A 12,258-nucleotide genomic window follows, 5' to 3' on the forward strand; every position below is an offset into this window, starting at 1 on the left:
GTGAGCGGGGGCGCCACAACGTCCCCCCCTTAGGGTGCCAACCTCCGCAGCCAGGCAGGGTACAGCATAGTTACCTAATAGGGACTCGTAGGGGTTACCCTAGTGTGGGTTTAATTTTGAACACCTATTTTTCATTTTTTCTATTACTGTCACATTTTTCCGGTGTGTACCACATCTGTGGTTTTTAAATAATAAAGTATTGTTTTAGGGATTTATATATGAGTCAGATTCTGCCGATGCATCGGCTAGGAAGGCTGTGGCATGATCGGAAGGGAATCTATAATTTCCTCCTTTGGGGTTTTATTAGTTAAATGTTCCTCTAACTGGCTCAACCATAACCACATAGACCTTGCTACCGAAGTAGCTGCTACGTTTGTTTTAATTAATGCTGCTGATGTTTCCCAGGCCCGCTTTAGTAGGTTATCCGCCTTCATATCTATGGGGGTCCCTCAGACTAGACGCGTCCTCAAAAGGGATCGTTATTTTCTTGGCTACTTTTGCCACAGGGACATCAATCTTGGGAACTACCTCCCATTCTTTAATGTCCTCGGGGTCGATGGGGAGCCGTCTCTTAAAGTCCCGGGATATCACAAGACGTTTTTCCGCCTCCGCCCATTCCTCAAGGACCATAGCTCGCACACGGTCATTCACTGGAAATACTACTTTCCTCTGCGCCCTAAGGCCCCCGAAAATCATGTCCTGCCTGGACTGAGGTTTCTGGACCTCCTCAATCTGCATTGTGTCTCTGACCGCCTCAACCAGATTGTCTGTATCATCCGAGGAAAAGAGGTATCTTTTCCCATACTCCGGTTCGCTAGTGCCCAGCTCGCCTTCTTCCTGATCCGACTCCGAGGAGTAGGAACCTTCCTCCGAACTAAGCTCCATCTTCTGTCTGGTTCGCTTAGCACTGGGGCCTAGATTGGCTAGCTGTGGCTGGGACAAGGTGGCCACGGAAGCCTGGACCTCCTCTCGAATCAGCGATCTCATCTCCGATAAGAGGGACGGCTGTTCGCCTTTCATTACTTTGGCCGTAGAAGTGTCACACAGCAACTTCTTATGCTTGCTGGGAAGCTTAACTCTGCATACGGGACACTTATTGGGCTTCCCTGGGTCTTTCTCCGCCTGTTTGGTCGCGGGAATGGGCGCAGTCGGTTGTGCCTTTTCCTGCATAGTGCAAGAGAGGAACAGTCAGGCTCTGATCTGGGCCTTCCGGGTGTCAGTCGGTTGGTCTACGCTATGCGCACTTACCCCATCCAGGTCGATTCTGCCCTGGTTCTCCATCGCTGTTGAGAGCCTCTGCGAGGTCAGGACAGGAGGGTGCTGCCTGTCTCGCTGATACCGCGCTCTGCTCCTTCCGGCGGCCTGTATTTGCGGCGCTCTGACGTCACCGGAAGTGCGTTGCAGTCTCCCTGCACACGACTTCCGGTCCCCGCGCTGCTGCCGGCATTGGAGCTGAGAGCCTCCGCTGCGGGAGGAAGCAGCTCTACCCAGGGGGCTCGTCCTCCCCTGGTCTCTGTGGCTGAGGGTCCCCCACCCAGGAGGGTTTCAGCGCCGGGGCCGCTTCACAGGATGAAGGATTGGCAGGGCCGTCCGATCCCCCTGGACCCCTCCGGTAAGCCGACTCCTCTTGTGCGTCCCTGACAGCACCAGGGAGGACGTCCCTCGCCTCCTTCCAGGGACAGGAAGAAACACTGAGGGAATGGGGGTGGAGACTGTTTTTAACCTCTTGTGTGCTCTTCCTGTCCCTGGAAGGAGGCGAGGGACGTCCTCCCTGGTGCTGTCAGGAGGGACGTCCTGGAAAACAATACTAATATAACAGGGGACTAGCAATACTGAACAGACTGACATAAGCTGTGACATATGGAGCGGGGTCTAGCACTGGTCCCAGCCGTGAACAATGCTGAACCCACACAGCAAAGCAGAAAGCAGAGAAAAGCAAAAAGATTCCAGCAAACAAATCACTTATCTGAACAATGCAGGACTAAGCAGGGGGCAAGCGGACTTCAAAATGCACAGGAAGAAAACCAAATCACCAGCAGCAACTGAGGGAAGCTTGCTGACTTAAATCTTCCCAGTCTGTAACACCTGATCTCCACTCATCCTCTTCAGGTGATTGACTTCTGTCAACCCCACCAGCTCCATTACCAGCAGCAATCACCAGAGGGAGCCTAAACTCAGAAGTCAGATAACAAGTGTTCACAACAGATCTCCTCCCGGACCAGGATTAGAGCATCAGTCAACTCCTGGACAGTTTGTGGTGCAACGTGACATTGGTGAATGGAACGAGACATGATGTCCCAGATGTGCTCGATTGGATTCAGGTCTGGGGAACTGGTAGGCCAGTCCATAGCATCAATGCCTTCATCATGCAGGAACTGATGACACACTCCAGCCGCAAGAGGTCTGGCATTGTCATGCACCAGAAGGAACCCAGGGTCCAGGGCACCTGTATATGGTCTCACAATGGGTCTGAGGATCTCATCCCGGTACCTAATGGCAGTCAGGGTACCTCTGGCTAGCACATGGACGGCTGTGCGGCACTCTAAAGAAATGCCTCACCACACTATTACTGACCCACTGCCAAACTCATTATTTTGGAGGACGTTGCAGGCAACAAAATGTTCTCCGCGGCGTCTCTGTCACATCTGCTCAATGTGAACCTGCTCTGATCCATGAAGAACAGAGGGAACCAATGTTGAATCTGCAAATCTTGGTGTTCTCTGGCAAATGCCAATCACTCTGCACCTTATTGGGCTGTAAGCACAACGCCCACTTGTGGAAATCGGGCCTTCATAAAACCCTCATGGAGTCTGTTTCTAACAGTTTGAGCAGAAACATGGATGTTAGCGGCCTGCTGGAGGTCATTGTAAAGGGCTCTGGCACTGCTCTTCCTGTTCCTCCTTGTACAAAGGAGGAGGTAGCGGTCCTGCTGCTGGGTTGTTGCCCTCCTACAGTCCACTCCATGTCTCCTGGTGTACTGGAATGTCTTCTGGTATCTACTCCATGCTCTGGACACTGTGCTGACAGACACAGCTACCCTTCTTTCACAGCTCACATTGATGTGCCAACCTAGATGAGCTGCACTACCTGAGCAATTTCTGTTGGTTGTAGACACTGTCTCATGCTACTATATCTCTAGGGGTGAGAGCAATAAGAAAATGCAAAATTGTCAAAAACAACAGTCAAAAAGGATGAGAACAGAGAAATGGTCTGTGGTCACACCCTGCAGAACCACCCCTTTATAGGGGTTGTCTTGCTAATTGCCTGTCTTTTCTACTGTTGCCTGTTCCTTTTGCACAAAAGCAAAAGAAATTGATTCACAAACAATGTTGGTTCATAACTGGACAGGTTGATTTTACAGAAGTGTGACTGACTTGGAGTTACAGTGTTGTTTAAGTGTTCCCTTTATTTTTTTAAGCAGTATATACACGTGTATGTACACATACAGTGGCATGTAAAAGTTTGGGCACTCCTGGTGAAAATTACTGTTATTGTGAACAGTTAAACAAGTTGAAGATGAAATGATCTCTAAAAGGGCTAAAGTTAAGTCTACGCTATGCGCACTTACCCCATCCAGGTCGATTCTGCCCTGGTTCTCCATCGCTGTTGAGAGCCTCTGCGAGGTCAGGACAGGAGGGTGCTGCCTGTCTCGCTGATACCGCGTTCTGCTCCTTCCGGCGGCCTGTATTTGCGGCGCTCTGACGTCACCGGAAGTGCGTTGCAGTCTCCCTGCACACGACTTCCGGTCCCCGCGCTGCTGCCGGCATTGGAGCTGAGAGCCTCCGCTGCGGGAGGAAGCAGCTCTACCCAGGGGGCTCGTCCTCCCCTGGTCTCTGTGGCTGAGGGTCCCCCACCCAGGAGGGTTTCAGCGCCGGGGCCGCTTCACAGGATGAAGGATTGGCAGGGCCGCCCGATCCCCCTGGACCCCTCCGGTAAGCCGACTCCTCTTGTGCGTCCCTCCATGCAGGGACAGGAAGAAACACTGAGGGAATGGGGGTGGAGACTGTTTTTAACCTCTTGTGTGCTCTTCCTGTCCCTGGAAGGAGGCGAGGGACGTCCTCCCTGGTGCTGTCAGGAGGGACGTCCTGGAAAACAATACTAATATAACAGGGGACTAGCAATACTGAACAGACTGACATAAGCTGTGACATATGGAGCGGGGTCTAGCACTGGTCCCAGCCGGGAACAATGCTGAACCCACACAGCAAAGCAGAAAGCAGAGAAAAGCAAAAACTGGATCAAATGCAAAAAGATTCCAGCAAACAAATCACTTATCTGAACAATGCAGGACTAAGCAGGGGGCAAGCGGACTTCAAAATGCACAGGAAGAAAACCAAATCACCAGCAGCAACTGAGGGAAGCTTGCTGACTTAAATCTTCCCAGTCTGTAACACCTGATCTCCACTCATCCTCTTCAGGTGATTGACTTCTGTCAACCCCACCAGCTCCATTACCAGCAGCAATCACCAGAGGGAGCCTAAACTCAGAAGTCAGATAACAAGTGTTCACAACAGATCTCCTCCCGGACCAGGATTAGAGCATCAGTCAACTCCTGGACAGTTTGTGGTGCAACGTGACATTGGTGAATGGAACGAGACATGATGTCCCAGATGTGCTCGATTGGATTCAGGTCTGGGGAACTGGTAGGCCAGTCCATAGCATCAATGCCTTCATCATGCAGGAACTGATGACACACTCCAGCCGCAAGAGGTCTGGCATTGTCATGCACCAGAAGGAACCCAGGGTCCAGGGCACCTGTATATGGTCTCACAATGGGTCTGAGGATCTCATCCCGGTACCTAATGGCAGTCAGGGTACCTCTGGCTAGCACATGGACGGCTGTGCGGCACTCTAAAGAAATGCCTCACCACACTATTACTGACCCACTGCCAAACTCATTATTTTGGAGGACGTTGCAGGCAACAAAATGTTCTCCGCGGTGTCTCTGTCACATCTGCTCAATGTGAACCTGCTCTCATCCATGAAGAACAGAGGGCACCAATGTTGAATCTGCAAATCTTGGTGTTCTCTGGCAAATGCCAATCACTCTGCACCTTATTGGGCTGTAAGCACAACGCCCACTTGTGGAAATCGGGCCTTCATAAAACCCTCATGGAGTCTGTTTCTAACAGTTTGAGCAGAAACATGGATGTTAGCGGCCTGCTGGAGGTCATTGTAAAGGGCTCTGGCACTGCTCTTCCTGTTCCTCCTTGTACAAAGGAGGAGGTAGCGGTCCTGCTCCTGGGTTGTTGCCCTCCTACAGTCCACTCCATGTCTCCTGGTGTACTGGAATGTCTTCTGGTATCTACTCCATGCTCTGGACACTGTGCTGACAGACACAGCTACCCTTCTTTCACAGCTCACATTGATGTGCCAACCTAGATGAGCTGCACTACCTGAGCAATTTCTGTTGGTTGTAGACACTGTCTCATGCTACTATATCTCTAGGGGTGAGAGCAATAAGAAAATGCAAAATTGTCAAAAACAACAGTCAAAAAGGATGAGAACAGAGAAATGGTCTGTGGTCACCCCCTGCAGAACCAACCCTTTATAGGGGTTGTCTTGCTAATTGCCTGTCTTTTCTACTGTTGCCTGTTCCTTTTGCACAAAAGCAAGAGAAATTGATTCACAAACAATGTTGGTTCATAACTGGACAGGTTGATTTTACAGAAGTGTGACTGACTTGGAGTTACAGAGTGTTGTTTAAGTGTTCCCTTTATTTATTTGTATGTACACATACAGTGGCATGTAAAAGTTTGGGCACTCCTGGTGAAAATTACTGTTATTGTGAACAGTTAAACAAGTTGAAGATGAAATGATCTCTAAAAGGGCTAAAGTTAAAGCTGACACATTTCCTTTGTCTTTTAGACAAAAAATATATATTTTCATCTTTAAAATTTTAAAAACTACACAAAAGGAAAATGGGCCGATGCAAAAGTTTGGGCACCCTGCATGGTTAGTATCTAGTAGCATCCCCTTTTGCAAGTATCACAGCTTGTAAACAGTTTTTGTAGCCAGCCAAGAGTCTTTCAATTCTTGTTTCAGGGATATGCAAATTGCCTCTTCAGAGAGAAAGAGGACTTTTACTCTACAGCGCCACCTATTGGTAGTAGCGATCCTACAAGTTACAATCAACCCTTTAACGAGTCTTGTAATATGGCTTAGGATAAAAGCCAAATCAGAATCTCAATTTGCAGACACGGTGTTTCGAGCTATTGGCTCTCGTCAGTGCAAAGTATGAGATCTGATTTGGCTAGGTGAGAGGCTCTGGACTGAGGTCTAAGGGGTAAGGTTTCTCCTTGTGGAGAGTGACATACCAGCTCTGGCTTGTCAAGGTAAGGAGGCTTATTCGCCGTGCAATGCTCCTCTGGGAAATTTTATATGCAAATTGCCTCTTCAGAGAGACTTAGGATAAAAGCCAAATCAGAATCTCAATTTGCAGACACGGTGAGATTCCTGGGTTGTCTTGCATGAACTGCTATTTTGAAGTCTAGAAACAAATTTTCAATGATGTTCAGTTCAGGTGTCTCATGCATTGTGTGCGGCGGCTCCTGAGGATGGAGACAGCGGAGGCTTGCCGCCTGTAAGGGCAGTTTCACACATCCAGATAATTCGGGTACCGGAGCTATCCGTGTCTGTGTGTCCGTGTGCATACCGTATGCCATCCGTGTGCTATCCGTGTGCTGTCCGTATGCTGTTCGTGTTTTTGAAAAATTATTTTCAATGTTAACCCTTTGACTTTTAAAAACGCACACGGATCGCACACGGACAGCACACGGACAGCATCTGTGTGTGGTACGTGTTTACACGGACCCATTGACTTGTATGGGTCTGTGTGATCCGTGCTGTTGCACAAAAACGGACATGTTAGCGTGTTTTACACACGGTCCGTGAAAACACGCTGACATCTGAATAGACACATTCATTCGAATGTGTCTACGTGTGTCAGTGTCTCCGATACGAGAGAAAACTGTCACTACACGTACCGGAGACACTGACGTGTGAAACTGCCCTAAGTGAGTGTGATGCACCCCACACTCCTCAGCACACTGAGACTGGGACACTCCTTGTCTGTAAAGTGCCAGAGTGCAACCACACAGCAACTCGATCACGACTACCACTCTATCGGCCACTTTAAAAAGGTTAAAGGTTATTTTGCATCATAAATCAAAATGAATTAGATTTGTTTAAAAAAAAATCCAGAGGACCTTTCACCAGCCATGGTAGGTGCTTCCATAGCTCTTATGAATGTTAGGGCAGGTACAGTAGCAGGAAAAATGTTCCTAAAAGTTTTCGTACCACACAACATGGATAAGTGGCAAAACACATTTAGGCTGTGTGCCCACGATGCGATTTTTAAGCGTTTTTGCCGCGATTTTCGGCGCGAAAACGCTGCGAAAACGTTTAAAAATCTTGTACACGACGCCCCCCATGCATTCCTATGGCATTCCGCACATGCTGTGCTAATGCTGCGCTTTTTTCCGCGGCGGAATCGCATTGCGGAAAAAAATCGCAGCATGCTCATTCTTTTGTGCGGAATCGCAAAGAATTGCCGCGATTCCACACCCATAGGAATGCATGAGAATCGCTTACTTCCCGCATGTGGCTATGCCCACCATGCGGGAAGTTAAGCATCTCATGTGCGGTTGGTACCCACGGTGTGGAGGAGAGGAGACTGTCCTCCAGGCCCTGGGTACCATACCCCTGTAAAAAAAAGAATAAAAAAATCGAGGTATATTTACCTTCTGACGTCCCGCGCTGCATTCCCGGGCCTCAGCGTTCCCAGTAATGCCTTGCGGCAAGGTCCTGTGATGACGTAGTCTCGCGAGATCCCTACAGTAACGCGAGACCAACGTCATCACAGGTCTCGCAAGGCATTACTGGGAACGCTGAGGCCCGGGATGGCAGCGCGGGACGCCGGAAGGTAAATATACCCCGATTTTTTATTTTTTTATAATTTTTAACATTCTATCTTTTACTATTGATGCCGCATAGGCGGCCTCAATAGTAAAAAGCTGCTCACACTTGTCAAACACTATGTTTGACGAGTGTGACCAACCTGTCAATCACTTTCCAAGCGATGCTTCAAATCGCTTGGAAAGTGCTTGAGAAAAAAACGGGCGATTTCTGGGAAGGAGTCCGGTTTTCACTGTGCGTTTTAAAACGCTACGTGGGCCCATAGCCTTAAGATCTCTACAAAAAATAGTGCAGCTGATTTTGACCAACCAGTACTAGATATGTCTCTTTTCTCTCATCTCGGACTAGCTGTCTAACATAATAATTAATAAATGTGGAACAAGTCTCCATTTACTAGCTCTCTAAATATTCAACCAAAAGCTAACTCATATGTATAGCGCCATGGAATAAATGGCGCTATAATAATAAATAATAATAATAATAACTGAAGTTCTGCAGTATGAATAATACAAATACCTATATAGATAAAAATAAAACATGGAGGAATTACATAGAGATGACAATGCATTATTTTATGGTATAGCGAGTATTTGTGATATCCTGGGAACTCTGTTACATATTAGTAATCGTACACCAAGCTTTGCAATTACCCAGCCCCCAACACTCACCAGATGTTTTCTAACCTTTTGGGATGACAACCCCTCCATGTTTCCTGCGTGTTTCCTGACTCATGACTCTAATTGGGTTTGATATAATGTTGTCTCAGGGCAGTTTCACACGTCCAGATAATTCCGGTACCGGAAAAACCAGTACCGGAGATATCCGTGTCCGTGTGCATATGTATGCCATCCGTGTGACATCCGTGTGCTATCCGTATGTCCTTGTGTACCATCCGTGTGCTGTCCGTGTCCGTGTTTTTGAAAAATTATTTTCAATGTTAACCCTTTGACTTTTAAAAACGCACACGGATGCTTTGACTTGTATGGGTCCGTGTGATCCGTGCTGTTGCACAAAAACGGACATGTCAGCGTGTTTTACACAGGGACACACGGTCCGTGAAAACATGCTGACATCTGCATAGACACATTCATTCCAATGTATCTACACGTGTCAGTGTCTCCGGTACGTGAGAAAACTGTCACTACACGTACCAGAGACACTGACGTGTGAAACTGCCCTCAGACTGACCCTTTATCGAGGCCCTATGTGATTAGTTTTGCTGTCCATCAGGAGAGTATAACAGATATAGAAGAGGCCAAAAACTGATAATATTCAGTGTATACAGCAAACATACAGACGTATCTCATCTGTATCATACACCTAATAAATATTCTACTTTCACAAAAACACAAGAAATCCCACTATGGAACCATGCAATACACAAAGTCACCACTGTTCCCAAGAATAGGAGTTACAGAGAAGCAAATTGATTTACAGGACCCAGGTGAGTATACTCATAATCGTACTTAAAAATGATGTTTTACTCCCCAAAGAGTCACTTTCTTTCTGTCTAACTTTGCTTTGAGGGACGGGCAGTTCTAGCACCTATAGTGCTGGCAGTTAAAGATGAGCTGCTTGCTGAAAAGAGTAATTGGCAAATTATAAAACATGTGAAATCGGAACAGTGCCTGGACATATTTGACTAGTATGTCCACAAACAGCAGATCCACCTTGTTCTGGAGATGAGGGCAGCCAGTTAACGTGTTTCTACAGAGTTGGAGTGAATGGACAGCTAGACTTTAAGCAACACCTAATTCTATGTATTTGTATAGGTAAACCTATAAAGAATTAACTTTAGTATGAAATAATTGACTCACTTACCTCTAGACATATAACAGATCCTTGATGATCTCTGAATACTTTCAGCTGGTCACCAGTAACCATGTTCCACCTCCGGATGGTGTAGTCTGTACTGCCTGAAAACAGCTCGCTGTTGGGGGTGTCTAGCACTATACACAGTATGGCACCTAAATGCCCCCTCAATGTCTGGTAGCAGCACCCGCTAAATGCTTCCCAGATTTTCACTGTGCAGTCTGTGCTTCCAGTCACCAGGAATTCTTTCACTTCTTTGCCTTCAATGTCTGATTCCTCTAGGATGTCACTGGATGAAAAATGGGTTAAGACCAAGATGCAGTTTCTGTGACCCTGAAACTCCTGAAGAGGTCTCCCCGTGTCAGTGTCCCAACAGCGAGCAGTTCTGTCATAAGATCCACTGAAGAGCAAGTTCCTGACCACAAGAATCCTGTGGGAGATTTACATGAAAAATTCATAAACAATTAATTTTTGAGAGAAGCAAACAGTACAAATTCTAAACAGAAATCTATATAACTGTGGTCATACCTATTTAACAGGTTAGTCCCAAGACAGCTAGTTATCACCTGTCAACAGGACAGGGAATATCTTGCTGATCACTATGTGTCCAACTGTTGAGACCTCCAGTGATGCCAAGTAAGGGGATCTAGAATCAAGTTCAGCAGAACTACTTCTGGAATGTAGCGGAGGTAAGCATGCTCGATCTCTGCTCTATTCTATGTCTAGGAGACTACTGGAAATGGCTTTCTCCAACAGTCCCATAGACAGTGAATAGAATCAAGGTCACACCAGCACTCAATTCAAGAAAGGACTCTGCAGAACGTTGATCCTCAGGCTCCTGAGTCTAGTTGTTAGAATCGTTGGCGGTCCCAGTGGTCAAATCCCCAGTAATCAGTAAGCTATCACCAAACCAATTAACTTATTCCCCATCTTTAGAATAAACCTGTAATATACAGGATCATTTTCTGGGCTAGATCTACAAGGAGGAATCAATGTAGTAGTCTTCACAAGACAAACACAAGGATAGACAAGGAGATCGATCAGGGCTGTCTGTCATACATCTTACACACTGAGAAACCTGCTCTAAGCTACGTGGGGCGTGTTCTTCTTTCTCCTGAAAGTGGAAGCTTGCTTATGTTTGGTCAACGTCATACAGGAGTAATTATCAGTGAAAACTGTCTGATAACACCCACTTGGACTTAACAAAAGTTAACTCATTAGGCACCAAATACTTTGATTGCTAATATCTCCGCAATGAAGAGGTGAAATTAAAAAAAAAGTTTTATTCATCTCTGCAGCCACTACCCCAGCACTGCAAGGCTGCAGTGCTAACCACTGAGCCACCGTGTATATAGACTGTTGTTCCATTTCAGTATTGCTACTGCCGTTAAAGGGGCATTTTCATCTCATACACTTATGGCATATCCACAGGACATACCATAAATGCATAGGATATGTACTAGAGATCCCGCCAATGGGACCCACTTCTATCTTGAGAGCGATGCGGGCCCCCTCTGCCCGCCGGGCCCCATACGCCAGTCAGGGCAGTAATGCCCTGATGGCGGCCCTGCTTGAGATCAGTGACCTGTTGCGTGCTGCTTCCAGTGCAGAGGTGGTTGGAATTCTCATACAAATGAAGAGTCGCTCCGACCTCCTCATCAACGACACTGGGGTACGTCCGCACCTCGTTATTGACATAGATGCAGGTCACATTGGTGGGATCCACATCCACTAAAAATTTAAGGCATTTATACAGTTGTGTGAATAAGTGTTTGCCCCCTTCTGGATTTTCTATTCTTTTGCGTGTTTGTCACACTTGAATGTTTCAGATCACCAAACAAATTTAAGATAAAAACACAATCACAAAATGCAGTTTTTAAATTAAGGTCTTTATTATTAAGGGATACAGAAATCCAAACATTTAAAAACTGCATTTTATGATTACTTCTGCTATCTTTGTCTAATATTTGTTTGGTGATCTGAAACATTAGTGTGACAAAGATGCAAAAGAATAGGAAATCAGGAAGGGGGCAAACACTTTTTCGCACAACTGTACAGTTATGTAATTTTTCATGTACAGAACATAACATTTTCTTGGTCTTCTTGGGCAAAATGGATGAGATCTGTCATGAATAAATGTGTGAGAGGAGAACGCACATGGAGAATGACAATCAAAACTTCGTCTACAGTATTCATTGCAGGAAAGTTTCTGAGAAGGCCATTACCCACCTGTTCACAATTGATGTGTGTCCAGTGTACACAGTGTGACACTGTCCTGTCGACACCTCCCATTTCCTCACAGTGTGATCGGCGCTGCATGTGAAAGCTGCTTCATTCTCCAGGTGACAAAATGTAATGTAGCTGCTATGTCCTGTGGCCATGGCAAAAGAACAGAAACCCCAGATGAGAACTGGACTCTCAACTCACCATGTACATTGGTATCTACATACTATATAAGTAGCCAACCTAAAGGTACTGTCACACTTAGCGATGTACCAACGATCCCGACTAGCGATATGACGCGGTCAG

At 46.7% G+C, this 12,258-nt stretch overlaps 1 protein-coding gene across 2 annotated transcripts in view; it reads right to left on the reverse strand.

The window, feature by feature from the left end:
• The window catches only part of WDR86 (WD repeat domain 86), an 84,370-nt gene that overhangs the window by 55,622 nt on the left and 16,490 nt on the right, over window positions 1-12,258 (reverse strand). For both annotated transcript variants that reach the window (XM_073581556.1, XM_073581555.1), the window contains 2 exons: window positions 11,959-12,100; window positions 9,739-10,159 (listed from right to left, as the gene is read on the reverse strand). In XM_073581556.1, coding sequence (XP_073437657.1) covers window positions 9,739-10,159; window positions 11,959-12,100 — 563 coding nt within the window. The remainder of the gene's footprint in view (window positions 1-9,738; window positions 10,160-11,958; window positions 12,101-12,258) is intronic.

Source organism: Dendrobates tinctorius, unplaced genomic scaffold (genome assembly GCF_039654945.1).
Source record: "Dendrobates tinctorius isolate UK_male_01 unplaced genomic scaffold, ASM3965494v1 ptg000070l, whole genome shotgun sequence".
NCBI lineage: Eukaryota > Metazoa > Chordata > Amphibia > Anura > Dendrobatidae > Dendrobates > Dendrobates tinctorius.